This window comes from Synchytrium microbalum (assembly GCF_006535985.1).
Source record: "Synchytrium microbalum strain JEL517 chromosome Unknown SmJEL517_scf0009, whole genome shotgun sequence".
Classification (NCBI taxonomy): domain Eukaryota; kingdom Fungi; phylum Chytridiomycota; class Chytridiomycetes; order Synchytriales; family Synchytriaceae; genus Synchytrium; species Synchytrium microbalum.
In genome coordinates, this window is record NW_022158358.1 from 64178 (window position 1) to 84802 (window position 20625).

Below are 20625 nucleotides of genomic sequence, written 5' to 3' on the forward strand. Positions count from 1 at the left end.
ATCGAAGTCTGGCGAAGGTGTTTGAACTTGCAGAGTATCGTCAACTAGCGTAGGAAGGAACTCTTTCGGTCTTCAAAGTATCAAGAACATACATAAATCCCGCAAATACCGTCTTGGAGGGCTTCTCCTTCCGCTTGTGAATGAGTTCTGTCCAGTATATATGCTGCACAAAAAAGTGCGAAGGACGCATCACGAAAAAACTCGTTTAAAATCCAGCAGCGTGCTAGCAGTTCGCGTCTGCATACGTCTACGTCAAATAGACCGTTTCGATTCGATGATAGTTTGCGTCAAGACCAAGAAATTCGGGACGAAAAAAATGTGATGGCCAACCGAGCAATGACAGTAGTAAGTCTAATTCAATTGACTTTATTAAAAGCAAACACGAGACGAAAATGATGTCTTCTCAAATCTAGAGTTTAGAGAAGGTAACCTGCTTCTTTTGGAGGGAAGCAATACCAGCTTTAGCCAAATCAGCAGTTTGTAAAGCGAATGCATTCCAGGTAGCAACATATTGCAAACTAGATAATTTTTTGCAATGTTAGAGTCTTGTTACTTTTGAGCAGAGAAAATGACGCGAGGTCATACCCTTCTTCAACAGTGTGGTCTCGCGAGTAGTTCAAGACTTGCTTGGTGGAGACGATAGCAACAGGTGATTTGCTGGCAATCAATTTAGCAGTTTCGAAGGCTGTGTTTCCAAAGTCGAGGTTAGCAAGCCATTTCACCCGGAAAAAAGCAGGCATCAAAAGGGCTAGATATACCTGCAGCCAAAGCGGCTTCCTTGGTATCGCAGACCTTGCTGATCAAACCGACAGACATGGCTTCGGCAGAAGAAGCGTTTCTGGCAGTTAGACACATTTCACGGACCCAAGAGTCGTTTCCGACAATCTTTGGGAGTCTTTGAAGAGTTCCGACGTCAGCTGCGAGGGCGACACTAAAAAATTGTCATTGTCAATATGTTGAATATGACGACGATTTGATGTGGCCAAGACGTACTCGACTTCCTTGATACAGAAGTAAGCCTGGGCGGAAAAAAACATGTCAGTACTGCCATGCATGAGATCTTTTCAGCAAAATGAAGGCTTACATCCTTGGAGCAGTAACGGATATCAGCAGCGCTGATGAGGTCAACACCACCGCCGATACAAGCACCGTGAACGACAGCAATAGATGCTTTTTGGCAAGTGGCCTAATAGACCGACAACGGAGAGATTCAGTGACCTTGGCAATCTAAATCATTTGCTTTTCAAATTGTTCGTTACCTGTGCAGTGAAGGCAGCTTGAGTCTTCAACAAACTGTGGTACATGGAGATACCACGACGTCCAGCGTCAACTTCGACCTTGCTACCAACGCCAATACCGCCAGAGACTACGAGGAAAAGAAGGTACAGGCATAAGCACGACTGCACAGGCAGCGGCCTGTTGCGACACCGGAAAACTTACTGTCCAAACCAGCGGTGAAGATACGGGCATTTGAGGAAACAATAATAACTCGGACTTCAGGGTCTTGAGCAGCGATATCGAATACTTTCTTGTATTCAACCCAGAAACTAGTGGAGCGTAACAGGGTCAGTTGGTTGGAACAAAGACATCGTTCTTGTTGCTAGCTGTGGTAGATAAAGCACACTCCTTACACTGAATTCATAGCATTGAGCTTAGTGGGTCTGTTTAGCTCAACGTGCAAGATTGTGTCTTGAAGGGTGCATCGTAGGGTTTCCAAATTTGCATAAGCTTGAGGGCCAGACACAACTTCAGCTTCGGCTACCATCTGTCAGGATGAGAGGAACAGATGGTTAGAACAAGGATATCGTTCTTGCTGCTGTGTCTAGCTGTCGTCGGTAAAACACTGAATTCACAGCATTGTTATTTGCGTCATTTGTTTCCAAGAGTCAGTAGAGTACAGTCGGCAACGCTAAAGAGTCAAGCTACAATATGAGATGAGTCTCCTGCTTACCTTGTATTTGCTTTTGAACTTGATATAAGGGTTTGTTGAAGCGATTGGTTTTCTGAAAGAGAAAGATAGATTGAGCGAAAGTCGGTGACGAGTGTTGGACATCTCAAAAATTCAAACGTTTTCTGGTAGATCGTACTATTTTAGTTCAAATACTCGCGCCACCGGCCTGCATTTACGATACTACACGTATTCGGCACGTCGCGAGGATAAAACCGTGTTCGAGTCATTGGGCTGCATTAAGCTTACGAGACTTTCCAATACGATTTAACGCAAAATGAAGATCAAGATCACTCTAAAGTTGAATTAAGCACCATTTTCATTTTCTGTGATGTAGAGCTTTGATGATTGCCACATTATACATCTCGTCTGTCGCTACTTTGCACAATCTCTCATACCTCGATTCCAGGCAAACTGACCGAGTATGGCACTAAGACTAGCCTCCACTGTAAGTTCTCATCTATCGATCTATCCTTCGTTTGGCTCTTTTAACAAGCAGTCATCTCAATATTGAAGCAACCAATTTTTTTGTTTCCGTCAACCATGTAGAGACTGTTTCGTCCACTTCTTGCTCCAACCTTGAATTCTCGAATTCTATTCCAAAGATCACTATCTGATGATACAAAGTCGAGAATAGAAAAGGTTTGTGTGCTGTCTTGTCATCAACATCAAACTTTCGTATCCAACCCCATGCGTCAGTCCAATGTGAGCTGACACTCAATTCTTTTCTCCAAATACAGGCTGTCAAGGCAGCAGACGTCGTAGTGTTTATGAAGGGTACCAAGTCGGCCCCACAGGTTTGTCGCAATGGTTTTGGTTGATTTCGAATCGAATCGCTCACATTTCTCTGGTCACAGTGCGGATTTAGTCGTGCTGTGGTGCAAATCTTGGAATTACAAGGTACCAAGTCAACTTCCGCTCGCTCGCGTGTTGCTTACAAACCTTGCAAACATCTCAGGAGCGCCATTCGAATCAGTCAATATACTAGCTGACGAGGAAATCAGACAGGGAATCAAGGAATTCACGTATGTTGCCTTGCTCGTTCCATCGATCAACCTCTTCGAAAGTGTCGCTCATGGCTTTTGCCACAATATAGATCATGGCCAACCATCCCACAAGTCTTTGTAAAGAATGAATTCGTTGGTGGATGTGATATATTGCTTCAAATGCATCAAAACGGAAGCTTGGAAGAGTTACTCATCAAAGAAGGAGTCATAGCGCCCCAAGAGGCCGAGACACCACCTGCATCAACGGCATCGCAATAAACATGTTTCGCGTGTTATCACTCCTATCTTTATTGTTGTTTTGCTCTTTCATAATATACAGCTTTTGATCAAGATAATTTTGGGGCAAAGAATGTGTTTATGACCTATGACCTATCTATTGTTTGTTTATGGGGGTTTCTATTCTGAGTGATTCTTGGAGACTGATGAAGAAGACGCACTTCCGAATAACGACATGTTTGACGACAGTGTTGGTGGCATCATCCCAAGTGGAAATGAGTTCACCATATCGGAGGTCAATGTCATCGGTGACAAGGCTTGTGAGAGAGAGGAGCGATGATTGTCCCATAATGTAGCTCTTTTTATTATTTCCTTTACCAAATCATCAGGCGTCGTTCCAGTCAATCGAATAGCATGCTTTGGGTTGGTTATAGTCATACTGTCGGGATTTATATCAGCTGCTTTAAGTGCCTCGGTGATTTCCTCCTTGCTGAATGCAGTTACATCCTTCTTCTTCAATAGATGCGTAAAGGCTAGTATGTATGCATTCATTAGCTTTACCTCTGGATGCTTCTAATAATCCGGAAGGTATTTCAAGTACCTGATTTCAATTTCGTGTTTTCGTCCAATTCAATCTCACATTCCTTTTTGAGGGTTTCGACAATCAACATGATTTCTTGTCGTTCCTGAGCCCATAATAGCATTTCCCTATTACGCAAGTCTCGTTCCTTGCTTATGCGATCGGTGAGTGCTGGCACATCGTTGAGTTTCTTTTCGAGATCTGCCGTGTGTAAGAGACGAGCTTCGAGACCTGCGACTTTTGTTTCAAGTTCTTGGATGTATTTTGCTTTACGTTCTCGGAAGCTCTGTATACATAGACAAGGATAAGTGTGTGAGTACGGGTAATGGGGTAGGGCTGGTGCGAGGTTGACGGATGGCAGATCATCCAGTGGCTGAATCATTGTCATCATGGTATTGTAATTGATCATTCAGTATCTGAATAATCATTCCAATGCTTTATCACACATCAATGTTTCAGTAACACCCAAACGATCGCCGAATGGCATTAGCAGCGACGAGTCATTGCAAAAGGTTCAAACACGAAGGCAAATGGAGCTAGCCAGACGACACCAATACAAAGATGATCACCTACCCTTTGAGCAGTTCGATTCTGTTCAGCTCTTCGTTGCTTCTTTGCAGAATCATCGAGTACTTCTTCAGTCTCATTTTCAGGGTCTCTTTCTCGTTTATGGCCATTCGGAGGCGTTGCATATGGAAATTGATCCATTTGTAAGTGGCTGTACTATGTGTTTGGACGATGTATGACGGTGTGTGGTCCTAATGTTTTGAATTTGTTATTCCGAATGTTAGAATGTCGTCAGATACAGTGAATATAGTGTATAACTAGACGGCTACGACCACTTGCTTTGTCTGAGTCTATAAGGGATGCAATGGGAAACTCTTGCTGCGTCTATCCACTATTGTCGCCTCTGCTATGATAAGTCTTTGTCACTGCTGATGAATCTCGAAACTTGCTGAAGAAAACCCCCAAGAAATCAAACGCAGGACCTGTTAGCGGCTCTTACCTGTAGATGGACGGGCTCGAGGATGTCGACAAGGCGTGGCTTCTGAAGACAGTTAACCTGGAAGTGGTATGTTTTTCGCCTGTTTGTCCCAATTTCGAATTGCTGACTTTGTTTCGAACGGGTGCTATAATAGGAACGACTAAGACGCTCTGGAACGAAGCCTATACTATTATCGGTATGTCGCGAGTCGAATACCGCTACCAAACATCACCCATTTGCATCTTCCACTGAACGCATCCGCCAAACATCATTTTGACACACGGTCTTTTCATCCACCATTACTGTAGACCAAGAACTTTGTCATGACTGTCGAGGAAGGAACTCCATCGCGGATCGTAAACAAGATTGAACTCGATACTGGTTTTGATTTTGACAAGATCACTCAAGTAAGTCATCTCAGAGGCTCGTTCAACAAGGAAACACAATCTCACGCGCTCTTGTATAGATTTTGGTGTCGGATCCAATACCGTATCCCGGGGACACGTCATGGGAATACGCGAACGTGTTGCTCATCACCACAAATGCACAGTTTCCAATGATACTGCCATACCTGTATCGACCATCTATGATAACCGATGTTTCAGACTCATCATCGTCTGAACCAACAACAGCAGAAGTGTCTAAAAAGAAGAAACGTGGCAAGGCTGATAGGCCTACTATACTGAGAAACTCACTGACGGATTGGATATTCGTCAATAATAGTGGCAAGCAGTCTCGACACGTCGTCCACGAATTCGTCAGTCAGTAATTGTTTATAATACATACAAACGACAACAATATATATCATGTAACAAGAAACGTTTTTGTATAAAGCTTTAGAAGAAGGGGGCGCCTCATAAATACACAGTCGTTAAGAAACAATCATTATTATATAAGTGTTGAGGGTGTTTGGCTTATTGAATCACACATCCACCTTTCTTTTGGCTCTCGGCACCTTCAGGATACACTTTGTTACTGGTAGCCTGTATCTTTCTCACCGTCTTGAGCTTTTCATCACTATTCTGTAGCAGTTTGCTTGCATCTTGCCGGGCTTCAGTACTGCCGCTGATGAATATCAGTCTTGCCAAATCATTCACAAGACTCTCGAGTTTTTCCTGGTATGCCCTTCCACTTTCCAGCGTTTTGGCAGTCTCTTGGTCTCCTTGGACTATTGTAAGGAGCAAGAGGAGCTGGTTAGACGATGAAAGCAAAGCAAAAAAGCCTTCATTTAAAAGAGAGCATAGATCTTTTTCGATCCGACTGATGCCTTCACTTACTTTGAGCTAGTCGGTTCTCCAATTCTTCCACGCGTTTAGTCGCCAATTCCAACGCCTTTTGCAAATGAGATTCAGTGACGGATCCAGGAGACGGTGGTTGTATCGGCACAGCAGTTTGTACAGGTTCAGGTTTAACTTCTTCCGCAATCTTCTTGTCACCAGATTTACCTCCTTTAGGAGCAGGTTTCTTGGATTTGGGATCTGATGGCTTGACAACAGTACTGCTTCTTTTAACAGACACTGGTGGATCATTTGAAATAAGACCCAACGATATCTGATACAGCTTGACATCTTTCAACGCAGCATCCAACTTGACTTGGCATTCAGTTAGATTTCCTCGCAGATCTGCCATCATGGCTTGGTTTTCTGCTCCAATTTGCGTTTCGAAAGCAAGAGATCGTGTCTTGTCAATTAATTGTTGTGATAGTCGGTCTTGCTGTGCCTTGTTTTCGGCTGCTCGTTCTTCCATTGTTTGATTAAGTTTGGATAGTGTATGTTCCAGTTCATCGTATCGGGTCTTTTGAGCCTTAACTTCATTCTCAATTCGATCTACATTGTTCATGGCTCTGTCGTAACGAATCTTGGCGTTTGCTGCATCTTCTTCAGATACTCGAGATAGACGTCCGCCGCCAGGAGCACCTGACTTGGATTTGGTGCGATGTGCAGCATTGCCAGTACCAGGTCTAGAATCAAGCATGGCTACTCGGGTGCTGCGTATTTGTTGCATGATTTTCTCATCGTACTTTCCATATATGTTGATTTTCAGTGGTGTTGTCTTCATGTACTCTATGAACTCTTCGGTTATAGAGTCTATGCGAATAGTGCACACGTCGTTGAATGGTGGATTTGGGGACGTTATGACTTTGGTCTGGCGGCGGGTGCTGTTCTTCCAGAACTGGTATGAGCAGTAGACACCACCTAAAAAGGTTGGATTAGAAAAAAAAGACTGTCATAGAGTTTGTTATGGTATCTAACCTTTGCTCCATCTCAAACCCATAGCCTGCTGAACCGTTATCTTGATACTCATAGGTTTGCCCAAGAGCTGTGAAGGATCGGTGCCAAAGAATTGTGACCCCTTCTTGTTGTTTTGTTGAAAGTCTCCCTCGACTTGAATTCTCAGAATGCCTTCATTGGCACCATCTGAACCAGTCACCATTGCTGTGTCAGCGACGTCGATGATATAAAGCAAAGGCTTTACATCGACACTTGCACTTCCAATCAACCAATCTTCCGGAACCATTGTGAATGGATCGCGGTCTGCTGGTATTTCACTTAGTGCTTTGTCTCCTCCGAGTGAGAAGGCAGAGTACATGTCCTAGTTCAGAAGGGATTCAGCAAAACACATGAATCACTGAGAGCCAACAACCGAGGCATTCAAGTCACCTGTACTAGCTGACGATGAGCCATAAATTTCGCCTTGTCCATAACCCATTTACAATGCATGGTATAATCCGAGACCTTGATACCAATCATGTCCTTCCTCTCAGCTTCAGATGCATCAGCTCGTATTGTCTTGATCAACATTTGGTACTGTTTTGGTTCACCCAACTCCTCTGCAATAGCATTGCACTCGCGTACAGCTGGTAGTATCTCAGAAATATCGTGGTAAAGCGCTGCCATCTGATCGGTTCCGTCCTTCTTGTATCCAGATTCACGAGCAATCTACAACACATGAAAATGAGTTTAGAACACTCGAATGCTCACAAACAAAAACCAGATTTCAGTACTTCATTTTGAGCATCCAACCACGTAGCTTCACGATCTTCAGCCATCGATAATCGTCGTCCATTAGTGTCTTGCGGCAGTTTCAGCAAAAAGAGGTGCTGAGTACCAATCAATATACGAGCATTATGTTTCAACGGAACTCCTTTGATCGTATCAGTCAATTCCACACCGTTAACTCGCACTTTGGCTGAATTTTCATATGGTCGAATGGTGATTGCTCCAGGTCGTTTATCACCACTGTTGCTGATGACGGCATGTCGTGCGAGTATGCTTAGACCGGTTAATTGTAGTGCAACACTCTTGTCTTCAGACTTTCGGCCGATGGTGTGTTCACCTGCGAAAGAAACAGTAGTCAGTAACAAAAAAACCTTCATCAAGCTGGGCATATGCTGCTCAACTAAGCTTTTTTGATACATACCTGGTGGAACAAACAGAAGTAACATTCCAGTAAGGAATTGATCTTCATTAATATTCTTCATATACGGCATACTCCTCATCCTCTGTTTCAGCATCTCAGTCTCATTATTCGCAAGTGCCTGATGCGCTTCCTTCAACTTGGTCTCCCACCCTTTGCTAACTTCGGCTAAAACTTTCTCTTGGTCTGCTATCTGAGACCGCAAACCGTCAACATCTTCACCACCTTTGCCATCCGTAAGTCTCTTTTTCAGGTTCTCGTTCTCTTCTTTGAGTTCTCGAATCAGCTTGCCCATAGGATCTTCATTGACGACAGCTGATGTCTTGATAGCTTTAGCTCTATCCATAAAACGCAGTGTTGATAAAGTTTCTTCATAGTTGATGTCTGCTGGTGAAAGTGCGGCCATCTATAGAAACGCTGATTAGAGCCAGGACATCTTGCCGCCAAAAAAGGATGCACCCATGAGCAACAGACCATGATTGTCTTTGAATTTCCTCCTAAGGCATTCTGTAACAACCTTGTCAACACAGAGTCTCTATAAGGCACGACGACTCCCTTCTTTCCATTCTGCACTTGCACCAGTGCTGCAATAACATTTCCCAACACACTCAATGACTAGAATAAAGGGATGATGTCAGACGAAGACATCAACGTGGATAATAAACCTGTGGTTTCTACATACGGAATTGATGTTTGACCCTTCTTTGAGAGTTTTCCCTGTAGCACCAGTGGAATCTGCACGCTCACTTCCAGCCAAATCGACCAGATTCATAACACTACGTTTCTCTGTATCATCAGCTTTAAACTGCTGTACAAAAGTTAACGTGACGATAGAATGTGATCTTGATGAGGTAGCGTTCATCGTAGTAGCGGCCATCGTTCGTTTCCTCGTACCCATATCCATCAGCGACTCAATTTCCTTATAGTTCTGCACAGGTAGGGATTTCAGCCCTTCGACATAAAAGCCGAGTTTTGGATGTTGTCGCACTGGTAGGTTGTTTGCTGTATCAGGACCAAGCAAATCTCGGACTCTCTCCTGGTAGATTTCGAGCATGCTCAAAGTCAATTGATAGGAAACGTTTGGGTCCTTGTTTGCTGACATCCTCTTGAAGATGTCTTCACAGACTTGAGGCACTATGCCTCTGTTTGGACCAAACCCAAACATTGAGTACGTCTAAAACGTCGAAGTGCATGTAAGTCATCAGTCCTTGATTTGGCACTCCCAAAACTAGATCTACTGACTTTTCCTGACCCAGTTTGACCATATGCTAGCATTGTCGTGTTGTATCCCTTGAAACTGTTGTCCAGCATCGTGGTTCCAAAATCCTCAAAGACTTTGGCTTGATCTGTATATGGTGGTGGTGCCTTGTTGTTTTGCGGTGTGAAAAATCCAACATCGTTCTCGTTATATCCGTCATGACTCCAATACGATTTATCAAAGGTGAAACTCTTCCTTTCTTCTGGTTGATCATTGACGGCAGGTTTAATAATTGTCGTTATGTTGTCCTTCATTTCAATGACACATTTTGCATCCCGTTCAATTTCTCTCGAGTTAAAGGGCCGGACACGTACAGCGATTTTGATGCTGTCTGCCATTACGACGCTTTGGTACTATGTTTCAACTGGGAAGCGTGACTGTGTGGTGCCTTCCAAGCTTGAAGGCGATGATTCCGTATAATGCCGATCTGTAAATATTTGTAACGTCAAAAAATATGAGAGCTGTCCACCTGTGCTCTAAGCCAGCTTCCTGCTTTGCTTTTTGCCTGACTTTGCCGATGTGTTCTCGATCCTCGATAACCCACATCCGATACTTAACTGCGTGTAAATAAGCTCCCGAAGGTTGCGAGCGTTCAAAAAATCTAAAATGAGTGCAATAAAGGCATGAGCATCGATTCTCTCCTTCTCAGAACTTGACTTAGTGTACAAAGCTTGACGTTTGATGGTGCACGGTTTTGCCAATTAATCACAATTTTACTACGCGATCACTACGAGGACTGAGGAGTTACGTGATGCGTCATGATATTTCCATGAGTGCACCTCCACTCTTGGGGCAAAGGATCTGTCCCTTTAATGTTCGAGGCTTGTTCATGTAGCTGTTTTACATTGGTGTCGATGTATTGACTGCCCGAAGGGTGAAAGGAGCCATCTTGAATTTCTACAAGGCCCTCGGATGTAGCGATGCGCTACGTAGGTTTCCGTTGGGTGGCTATAGTCGTATTGCTGTCTCTATATTATTCTGAAGCTGCAGACGTCAAAAATCCAAGACTACGTGGTGTTCCCAAATCAAGTAAGCTATTTACCTGCCATTATCTGCTTCAACGAGTTCAGATTCCTTTTTTTCGTGTTATATATTGGTTTGGTCCAGGCTTCACATTCATCAAATGCTGACATTGGATCTCTATGTAATTTAGAACGCGACTTATACCGACAAGCCGGGCCAAACAACTCTTGGAAATGCCTGAATGGCATAGGAATCATCAGCTATGATGCGGTGAACGATGACTACTGTGACTGCAGTGGTAAGACAATTGGACCACAAGGAATTTGGTCCACAGTTTCGTTCACTTACATTTACTTTCAAAGACGGGTCTGATGAACCTGGAACTTCAGCTTGTGAATATACCTTCTTCACCTGTAAAAACCACCACCACAGACCGGCACGTATAAAAAGCTCCAGTGTCAACGATGGCGTCTGTGACCCAGATTGCTGTGATGGTTCCGATGAGTCTACTTCGGGAGTTACATGTCCGAATCAATGTAAAGAAGCTGCTATTGAAGCAGCGCTGGCACAAGTCGCTGAAACTCGTGAACTTGCAGAGGGTCTGAAGATTAAGGAGCGTGAATATACTCGATACAATCAAATAAAGCTAGATGAGCTAAGAGGGAAACTAGACGACGAGTATAAGAAGGATCCGGTAAGTCGTCCAGATATCGAAAAGATTAGTGATGAGATAGACAAGATGGAAAAACGGGGTGGGGATGAAAAGTATGGTGTTGGAAGTGTGTTTGAAAAGTATCAGGATCATTGGCTGATTCTAGACACAGTCGAGTAAGTGCCCGTTTGTCCCAACTGCATGTACAAGGTTCTGACTCGTTACCAAATAGGTATACTTATGAGCTAGTCGTTTTTGCTGACCTGACGCAGATTCGAAAGGACACTAATTCGAGAACAAAGCTGGGAACCTTCAAGTCATGGTTAACACCAAACTCCATCACGTACGATAGTGGTGACTTTTGTAACGGTGTAGCACGGACCGCCAAAGTCATCTTCTCATGTGGACCCGTGGAGACTTTCAAAGATATCAAGGAGCCCGCAACCTGCTACTATGAGGCATTCGTCACTACGCCAGCCGCATGTGAAAAGCAAGCGCAGCACGAAAAAGACGAACTATAAGTACTTGCTCTTACATCTATATATAATTATTCACTCTAACCACAAGGGACCTTTTACTTTTAAATACATCAAATCAATTCTAGTTTAGTGTGCGAAATACTCTGTGCCATCAAAGTTTTTACGTAGAAGCAGAGTCACTTCTGTTCCTTCGTTCTCTTTTGAAACCACCCACAGGTTGCCTGTGAAGTAGCTCAGATACAATCGACTCAGTGGAAGCCCATAACCGAAGCCTGCTAGCGGTGCGTTGCTATCAATGGAATTCTGTATGTTAGAATTCTCATGTATCGAGTAATCTTTGACTGGGCAATCTTCCAAATAAGAACTCACACTTCATCGCCACTGAAATGCTCATCTATTCTGACCGGCTTGGCTGTTGTGAAGGCATACGTGAATAGCCTGGAAAGATTTTGAGCAGGTATCCCAATTCCCTGATCTGATATCCGTATCTGTACCTGTTGGTCTGTGGGACTTTCTATAGTAACTATTATCGGCGGCATATCGGATCGTTCCGCATTTCCGTCACCGACCCTCCTCTCTTCCTTCTCTATCACTGCCCTCATTGCATTCTTGAGCACCTCAAACAGCACATGATGTAGGTGAGAAGGCACAAAAGTCATTTCAGGGCAACCACCTGGAGGACACCTAATTTCAACAAGTGGAGCCACTCCCAGAGCAGCTTCACACACCTCGGCTGCATCTACTGCTGCATCAGACGCCACCGCTCCAGGATCCATTTTAGTCGACACTATGCCAACGTGATTCGGCAGATGGGTTTTTTGAAGGGCTAGTGATGCATGATGTCCTATTAATATTCGTATTGCTATCCTATTCCCATGGAAGCGATCCAGAAACTTTTGCAAAGCGTCAGGCTGCTCAAAGATTTGGGGATGCGTAGTCCGCAATTCACGGACTGCTAAAGCTACTGTCAGTACAGCTGGGTTCTAGAGGCGATAGAGCATCAGAGTATGTGTTGGCTTGCTTGAAGCGTGTTGAAACGAGGCGCCTTCAAATGTCTTTAAATCTTACATGCCGTTCCACTATTCCTTTCAGAATCATGGCGAAATGTTCATTATATTTGTGAGCATGTTTCAAAACATGTGGCTCCGTTATACTACCAAAGTAGGGCCTAAGGGTCAAGACAATGTCGAAAATTGTTAAAAATCACACAAGTCCGAAAAAACAAGAAAGACTGCTTTCATTTACCGTTTAACTTGAGGTACAGGAGTACCATTCGCAAGCGCCCAGGCAGAGAGTGGTGGCAAGCTTCCTTCAGATTTTGAGCTAAACATTCTCGACAAGAGACCACCGGTATTCTCACCAGGACCAGCATGATCAGGATTGAGTCTCTTCATCTCTAGTTCTTCTCCATACTCGACCAGCTCCTTGAAGCTCTCCGCATACCAATTTCGAATCTTCTTCACTACATCGAGTTCGCCAATACCATAGGGCAGATTCCCTAGTTCAACATAACTAAAAGAAATGTTAGAGTGAGTAAACAGACTGGAAGTGAAGATATTGGTGAGGCAATTACCGATGAGCTAGCCTTATTGGTATCTCGTCCGACAAGAACTGCGAGCTGATTTGGAGGAAGGAAAACAATATGGGTGAGCACTCAGGCCATCAGAGTCAATGTACACTAGCACACAAAATCAAGCTTGCTGATCATCCAACCTTGCAAGGAGTTCGGATTGTCTCGGTTTTGCACCTGTTGATGAAACAAATCGGAGTTGGTAAACAGATCGGATGCCGACAGTTATGAAGCGAGAAGCATACCAAACCGTAGCATATCAGAGAACTTTATAGCAGTAGGCCTTTCATTCTTTGCATATTGAATGATTCGTTCAGAAACCCAACTTGGAATTCTATTGGGCATGATGCAGGCAGCAAACAAGAGGCCGGCGTAAATGGCTGAATTAGAGCTGATGGCGAGTTTCCACGTGCTAATTAATTCTTATCTTGCCATATGGACATGAACCAATGCGAGTTGTTTACAAGCACGAGGGATTGTAAGCTGCTGCGATGGATTGTGACACCGACAACGAGAACAGCCAAAGCACGTTGAGGTAGCCGCTAGTTTTGATGCATTCCAATGTTTGTCACATGCAAACTACTGGTTATCTTCAAATTAATGTCATCTCTTCACAAAAAACACGGTAATAATCTTCAACGTAACTCTTCTTGAGGTCGTTTCGTCTTAGAAAATAACGCTCTAGTGAAGCATCATGTGAAATTTATAGTCTAGAATAACCGAAAACACGGTGCATAACCAAAGTCGACTTGTGGGAGGGAGTAGTGCTTCTGTGGTGACTGTGAGAGGAAAACACGATTCTGACTTGCAACTGTTCGCGTCAACAAGAGGGTAGATCTGAGGCGCACACGAAACAGTCGTAAGGACCTCTACATACAGAATCACTTCTTGTATTCGATGCTGGGTTCGGTCAAACGAACATTTTGCCACATCACAAACACATAATCACTTGGTTGACCGGGGTTTCAGACCTTGTTGGTATCGGTCGCTCAATGTCAGAACATCGGAAAACTTATCCACTCCAATAAGATTCAATCCCAGTCGATGCGGTTCTTCCTTGATGGCCATTGAGTATGCTGTTCAAGAGTCCGTGCTTTTTCGTATAGCTTGCTAAATTTCCTTACTCGCGCCAGCAAACTGCATCTCGAGCAAGATTTAATTCTCTCCTGGTCACTCTTCCATACGCACAAGAACAGAAACTGAGTTTCTGGAAGTTTCACAACCCTAAATCCTGCCCTGATTGTGTCTGGCTGCCTCCGACGATTAGCGTTTCGCAAACAATCACACACCACAAAAGCAAACAATCGAATCTCACTCTCGTAATAAACTAGTCTCTAATATTCTAATGGCCTCTCAAAACTGCAACTCTTGCTCCAAGACTGTAAGTTGATCGTGATAGCACGCAGCTTTGGAATTTAGCTTGACCTGCTGATCAACAACATCGTATTCTAACGCGTCCGCTTATGACACCTAGGTCTACCCAACTGAACGTATCGATGCTGCTGGCAGCCAATATCACAAGGCAGGTCAAACGTTTCTCTGTTCTTTGAATGAACCCTTGGTTTGGCAAGTGTCACTAAGCGATCGCTCACTTCTGATAGGGCTGCTTCAAATGTCACGAAGAAACCTGCAAAATCCAATTGTCCTTGAAGACATTCAAGGCTGCTGAAGGCCAGGTTTGGTGTGAAAAGCACCTACCAAAACCAAAGGCCACTGCCATTGCTGACTCGGTCTCTGTCATGCATGCTATGCGTAAGTAAAAATTTTAGAGTTTAAAAACGGATAAGCATGTTGTCGTCTGCTTTCTGATTCGAAGATGAGATGGGAAATTGGAGACTAGTGCCTGTTGAAAGTTTGATGCCTCATTGAATCGTTTTTTAATCCGAATAGACGCACCAAAGAAGGTCACCGAAGGTCTCCATACCATCAAGGTTGGTACCGGTGAAGTACCTAGCTACGGTTTGGACACTGTCTCTAACCAACATGCTTTGAGTAAGTTTTCTACGAATGACCGTTTCAGCACCTACTGATTGTCTTTCGCTCACTACCTCATTCGCACTTTAGACGCACCCAAGAAGCCAATTGAGAACCTCGGTAACGTCCAAAAGGGTGACTATTCCAAGGAACAATCTGGAGTTGCCTCCCAATAAATTATAACTGCCACCCAACCCTATTCATGCTTAAAAACCATTTTTAAATGTCATTTGTTGTATTTGAAAGGATGGTGAAAAGTAGTACTAGTTTACAACACAGCAATATATCAAAAATACCAATCTATTCCTTCTTCTTGGATTTTGTCGCTGCTTTAGTTATTGCTTCTAATCTCTCAACAAGTGGAGGATGTCTATATGAATGTTTGTTAGTTAACTTTCCAGCCAAAAGTCGTGCAAGGCTTTGGCATCCAATGAGATCATTAACAACAACTTACGAGTAGTGCCAAGCGGAGTAATATGAGTCTGTTCTTAATGATCCCAAGTTTTTCAAATGTATTTTTTGAAGCCCTGTCTTGAGTTTTGCAGCATGTCCTAGTGTCACTGCATACAAATCAGCCTAAAGTGCCAAAAAAAGTCAGCTTATGATCGACATTGATTACATTGTCTCATTTCCAGACCTGGAATTCAAAAGCCCTTGACAACACATTCATAATGAACCCCATCAGAGCCTCAGCAGGTGAGTAAATGAACTGAAACAACATAAATCCAATCAGTATTGGATGTGTGGTGAATTTGAATGAGGTATATAACGGTCCAAAGTGGATTGCTTGGCCAAAGAGCCAAAACAGGATGAATAAATGAGCTTGTGCAATGATTAGATTCTGTAGGGTGTGAGAATGATGCCAATGACCAATCTCGTGAGCTAGATTTGGAGGGACATTAAATACGAATCTCGTTTGTCTTGGTTCAACGTTTAAGATAAGATCGTACCAACGACAGCGAGCGTTTCCTCATGGCTGGTTTGTTCCAAAAGGGTATCGAATAAGACTAGTTGCTAGAAGAGAAAATGACACACCATAATCATATGAGCATAGTGTCAGACAGCTGGAACAAGGTACATTTGAACAAAGACGTACCTTGTTGTTGAAGAATCCGTACAAATATGCGTTTGAATGAGCACTTCGTCTGCTACCATCGATAATGAACATCTTCTTTAAAGGGAATTTGACTGTTTTGGCCAATGCATCAATCTTGTCCTTTAGTTCTCCTTCTGGTAACGGATCAAATTTGCTATGAACGATAAGCGTATCAGTTCAGGCCAATCCGACTCTTCCAATCATAGGTTAAACATACTTGAACAAGGGCTGTATAAAAGTTGGATATATAGTGACCATGACTAGCTGGAAAACCATTCTATTCACCGATTAACAGTTAGTTCTGGGATTTGGACTGGAGCGAAACTACGACAGCACTTACACAAACAGCCATAGATAAACATGAAAGTTTTCAAATATCTGTACAATGTACAAGACAGCAGCAATGACTGGAAATCCTATAAAAGCTCCTAGAGCCAGAGATTTGACGAGATCCGAGAAGAATAAGGCTAAAGTTTGCTTGTTGAAGCCATAGTGTTCTTCAATGACAAAGGTAAAGTATAACGAGAATGGCAGATTCGTTATCGTTGAAGCCAAGTTCGTTACAGTAACGAATATGAGAGATTGAAGAATCTAGAAATTGGTGGTGCAAACAAGCGTGTGTGAGTAAAGGTAGGGGTTTCGGCAATCATTCTCAACATTACCTCATTGTCAGCCCATGATGGCGAAATAGTCGACAAAATATTTTTACTAGCCGTCCAAAACCATGGTAGAAGGTCGTAATAGAAGATCAAGACCGTTTCGCATTGACTCCAGATTGATGAGATTATACCGAAATTTAACTTGGCAAGACTGTAGCGACGCGCCTTTTCATAGTTCTCTACTGAAGTCAAGTGAGCGTATGCTTTGGGAGCCTCCTTTATTTGAAGCACTTTGTATTGTCGCCAGCTATGGCGTAAAAGAGATCGTTAGTGTCAACAGACGTATTACGACCAGCGGACATATAAACACTATTCGTTACTTGAGTATACTCTCAAATCCCCAGAGCGCAAAGCTGAATCCAAGCACTAATTCCTTATACGGCAACGATTCAATCGTCCAGTTTGACATTTTGTAGATTGTTGGGGAGCGAGGTGTGAGTCTGTCATTCACGCCGATGACGACCGCAACGCGAAACTTAAAAGCTGTGAACTATGTCAGCAAGTATCTAGTGCATCGAATATAACTCGATTTATTTTTATAAACAGTTGCGAAAATGACTATATGCTCCTTTATTGAGATGCAGACCAGACACTAAGGAAAAGAAGTTGCAGTTAGCAAAGAAGTTCTTTGTTTATCTACAAGAGCTGGCTCGATGGGCAGAGAGACGTGACGTGATGCGTGTGTGGTGCTGATGGCAAATATGTGCGTGGTCAAGAGCTTGACACTTTGAAGCTCTTCCTCATCAAATCGTTCAAGAGTCGATACGTCCAGTCCCTGCATAAAATTGACGTCGGGCTTCTCCTTGTTTCGAGCAATCTTGACTGATAATAACCTTTGCAAACACGCACAAAAGTCATCCCCATCATTCGACCACATCCAAGCTCCATTGACTATTTCCTAACACTGGATATCTTTTCAAAATACTTACTTTCGCAAGTATCCATCGGTGGTAGCCAATCTGTTGATTGAGTCGTCGGATTCGCCCATACTCCTGATGAAACCACAAACGGCATATGTTTTGGCAGTGCCAGTCAATCGTCCTGAAGCATCCACATCACCAATGTTGATTTGTACGGCTGCATGGTCTTTGGCTGCAATTAGTCGGCCACTTGCAGAGCTGTCATGTTGCCAAAATGTTAGCGTTTTTCGTGTTAAAAAATATGAACGACAATCCAGGCTTCTTTATACCATTTTCGTGGAATGTAGAGATCCACTATGACACCTCGATCGTTTTCCATGATGATTTTTTTATTGGATTCAGCTTCTGTTTACTGGGTTATGAGTAGTAAAGTAGCTCTTTCTGAACGTTTTGCAAAAAGTGTGTGGTGTGGCTTGTACACATTTTGCAACAACACGAACAACAACAACAAGGGTTTACTGACGCTCTCAGCAACGAACAGCGGGCGTATTGCTGATCTTTCATATGCTCTCATTTTTCACTTACACAGTCTTCCTGGCGATACTCGCAAAAGGGAAGAAGACAAACGACACCAGACAGGGACTTTTTAGAGCGGATTTATTGGATCACTCAGTCAAACTGGCATTCACATGTCATCATATTGATTTAATGCAAGGAATCATTTTCATGTTGTCAGAAAACTGCAGCTGTGCTATCCAGTCGAGGCTTGAAAGATACTCAGGCAACTACCAACTAATACTCACTTTTGCACTTATCAGTCTGACCACTTACCAGCGTGACCAGTATAGCAGAATCATTTCTAACAGTCTTTACTACAAAGGACTTGAAACAAACGGCATAGACATTTGACAGACCAGCATTCGACCAATACAGATGGAGCGAGATATGTTAGACGTTTCATTTCAATACAATAACCGTTGAGCAAATTTCGTTGTTGCCAGCAGGTATGAAACAAGAGCCTGCCGTCGAAAGTTTTCTGGCGTCCACGTTGAAATTCAAACTCCATATCTCCAATAAAGGATGGACACAAGCGTACGAATTCCATTCAGATCTTATCGAACTGGGGCTGCCAGTCTTGTCCTCTTCACTCCCAGACGAATGGCGACAGAAACCAAGCACAGGGACGGTTTGATGAAAATGTGCTTGATGCTTTCGCTCCTGTAGCAAAAGCTCAAGAATATCTTACAACTGCTTCTAGTTAGAGGCATTCTCTAGCCAGTTCTTGTCCTGAATCCCATTGACCACTCTCTGGCAAATCACCTAGATGTAAATTCAAACAAAGTGCTGACGCTTAGCTTTTGGCAGAGAGTATAAGGAGCACCAATTGTGGACCAGATCCAGTTAGCGGAATGCATGCCTCAGACAGAGTCGGCCTTAACTAGACCTGACCCAATGGAGAAACCAATTTGGGAAGTTCAGTCGCTGTCGTCGAGATTTCTAGATCTATACATCTCTCGACTGGATTGACTTCATAATCCTTACTTGTACGATGAATGCACGTACTTCCTACGCTGTAGCTATCCTTCTTCTCTCTAAACCGCTTGTTTTGGGAATCATTGGTTTCTTTGGTGGTGTGAAGGTGTCAGCTAGTGACACTGCAATCAAGGCGCAATGGAGAAAGAATTGCAGGTTGGTTGTAGGTATTGTGACACTAGGCTGACGTGCTAACTTGTTGGAACAATCGCAATCAAGGCGATTCCTAAGTGTTGCTGCATCAATAAGTATATTTTAGTTGGGTCTCGGCACAATGGCATAATAGCACTGCTCTTCTAACTACGACATCATCACAAATATCATGAAAAAAACGACCAACACAGCAAAGATCCTAATCATGAGCCACCTATTAGATGATATACTCGTATAATACTTCATCAATTGACCATGTGCTCCTTCCACATTCATTTCAACATCCTGCACATTATCATCAATCCTCTGCACCATTTCACGTTGGCCAGCGAGTATCGTAGCAAAGTTTTGATAGATTTGGCCCAATTCAGCGATTGTTGATTCTATGGATTCTATAGCCTGAGATCGTGACTCTATGTATTCGTGCGTGACATTATTATACACTAGTTGCGATTGCTGTTGTGATGATTGCTGGACATTGGTGGGTGGTAGTGATGAAAAGTCAATCACGATGTCCGAGTCCTTGTTCCCGTCATTTTGGTTACTTATAGGTGCTCGTTGACGAAGCTGATCAGGGTGGTATAAAGATGAATCCCCGTTCGGCCTTTGAATGCTATTACTGTTGCCACCACCAGTGCTTCCTGCGACGGGTGCAGGACTAAAAGAATATTGTGCACGACGATCCTTTTGCTCAACCATATTCTGACTCCGTATTTCCAAGATACCCTTGAATTCATGTGATGTATTGGCTAGTCGTGACTGCAAACTCTTTATGACTAGATCAGAGTGCTCTTCAACCTGTTTGTTGTTGGCTCCTAAAATCGGTTGGTTGCCATTGACATGTCCATTACTATTACTACTTCCACCATTATCTCTACTAGCACTAGTATTATGACCCTTTTTGGCACCATCGAGATACTTTTGTAGACCAGATATTTGATTCGAGACTTTGCCTATATCCTGTTTGATGACATGAATCAATTCGTTGATTTCTACAGGCCGATCGTCAAAGAGAGACTTTTTCTTGGCTAAAGCAGCTAGTCTCGATAGTTTGGCAGCTGTAGTCGATATCTCTCGTCCAACAGCAGACGCTGCTCGTGCAAATTCTGACTTTGATAATCTTGCGGTGGATGATGTGGAGAGTAATCTGACATTGTCTAATCCTGGCTTTCGAGAATGTATAGACTCTACTATCGCATGGAACTCGTTCGTCCTGTCCTTGAGCATGTTTCCACTTTTTGGCCTCCTATAGTTGATTCAGTGGAAGTGTACGTG

The 20625-nt window shown here is 43.3% G+C and overlaps 8 protein-coding genes across 8 annotated transcripts; 4 read left to right on the plus strand and 4 right to left on the minus strand.

The window, feature by feature from the left end:
• Positions 1–409: 409 nt before the first annotated feature.
• SmJEL517_g02214 (uncharacterized protein) lies at positions 410–2178 on the minus strand (the record flags this gene model as incomplete). Its single annotated transcript, XM_031168142.1, has 10 exons — positions 410–518; positions 586–685; positions 759–931; positions 994–1019; positions 1085–1186; positions 1260–1366; positions 1441–1547; positions 1632–1765; positions 1952–2003; positions 2114–2178. 10 exons carry the CDS (start codon positions 2176–2178, stop codon positions 410–412), a joined length of 975 nt encoding a protein of 324 aa, XP_031025796.1.
• A 194-nt stretch (positions 2179–2372) lies between these two features.
• Positions 2373–3213, plus strand: SmJEL517_g02215 (uncharacterized protein; the record flags this gene model as incomplete). Its single annotated transcript, XM_031168143.1, has 6 exons — positions 2373–2396; positions 2498–2590; positions 2689–2745; positions 2806–2848; positions 2907–2973; positions 3045–3213. The coding sequence occupies 6 exons, from the start codon at positions 2373–2375 to the stop codon at positions 3211–3213; spliced, it is 453 nt and encodes a 150-aa protein (XP_031025797.1).
• Positions 3214–4763: 1550 nt separating this feature from the next.
• On the plus strand, positions 4764–5505 carry SmJEL517_g02216 (uncharacterized protein; the record flags this gene model as incomplete). The annotated part of the gene is made up of 4 exons (XM_031168144.1): positions 4764–4823; positions 4891–4932; positions 5045–5143; positions 5203–5505. 4 exons carry the CDS (start codon positions 4764–4766, stop codon positions 5503–5505), a joined length of 504 nt encoding a protein of 167 aa, XP_031025798.1.
• A 145-nt stretch (positions 5506–5650) lies between these two features.
• SmJEL517_g02217 (uncharacterized protein) lies at positions 5651–9749 on the minus strand (the record flags this gene model as incomplete). Its single annotated transcript, XM_031168145.1, has 9 exons — positions 5651–5904; positions 6014–6931; positions 6989–7328; positions 7397–7675; positions 7741–8072; positions 8157–8559; positions 8628–8768; positions 8836–9327; positions 9396–9749. The coding sequence occupies 9 exons, from the start codon at positions 9747–9749 to the stop codon at positions 5651–5653; spliced, it is 3513 nt and encodes a 1170-aa protein (XP_031025799.1).
• Positions 9750–10331: 582 nt separating this feature from the next.
• SmJEL517_g02218 (uncharacterized protein) lies at positions 10332–11547 on the plus strand (the record flags this gene model as incomplete). The annotated part of the gene is made up of 4 exons (XM_031168146.1): positions 10332–10440; positions 10565–10672; positions 10737–11202; positions 11259–11547. 4 exons carry the CDS (start codon positions 10332–10334, stop codon positions 11545–11547), a joined length of 972 nt encoding a protein of 323 aa, XP_031025791.1.
• An 84-nt stretch (positions 11548–11631) lies between these two features.
• Positions 11632–13420, minus strand: SmJEL517_g02219 (uncharacterized protein; the record flags this gene model as incomplete). Its single annotated transcript, XM_031168147.1, has 7 exons — positions 11632–11794; positions 11875–12488; positions 12574–12673; positions 12751–13017; positions 13079–13123; positions 13219–13252; positions 13321–13420. The coding sequence occupies 7 exons, from the start codon at positions 13418–13420 to the stop codon at positions 11632–11634; spliced, it is 1323 nt and encodes a 440-aa protein (XP_031025792.1).
• Positions 13421–14420: 1000 nt separating this feature from the next.
• On the plus strand, positions 14421–15225 carry SmJEL517_g02220 (uncharacterized protein; the record flags this gene model as incomplete). Its single annotated transcript, XM_031168148.1, has 5 exons — positions 14421–14456; positions 14550–14636; positions 14677–14827; positions 14966–15067; positions 15140–15225. The coding sequence occupies 5 exons, from the start codon at positions 14421–14423 to the stop codon at positions 15223–15225; spliced, it is 462 nt and encodes a 153-aa protein (XP_031025893.1).
• Positions 15226–15349: 124 nt separating this feature from the next.
• STE24 (Ste24 endopeptidase) lies at positions 15350–20577 on the minus strand (the record flags this gene model as incomplete). The annotated part of the gene is made up of 13 exons (XM_031168149.1): positions 15350–15419; positions 15504–15625; positions 15687–15931; positions 16000–16063; positions 16146–16299; positions 16363–16422; positions 16486–16736; positions 16808–17051; positions 17125–17279; positions 17349–17396; positions 17445–17637; positions 17734–17922; positions 19565–20577. 13 exons carry the CDS (start codon positions 20575–20577, stop codon positions 15350–15352), a joined length of 2808 nt encoding a protein of 935 aa, XP_031025892.1.
• Positions 20578–20625: the final 48 nt, after the last annotated feature.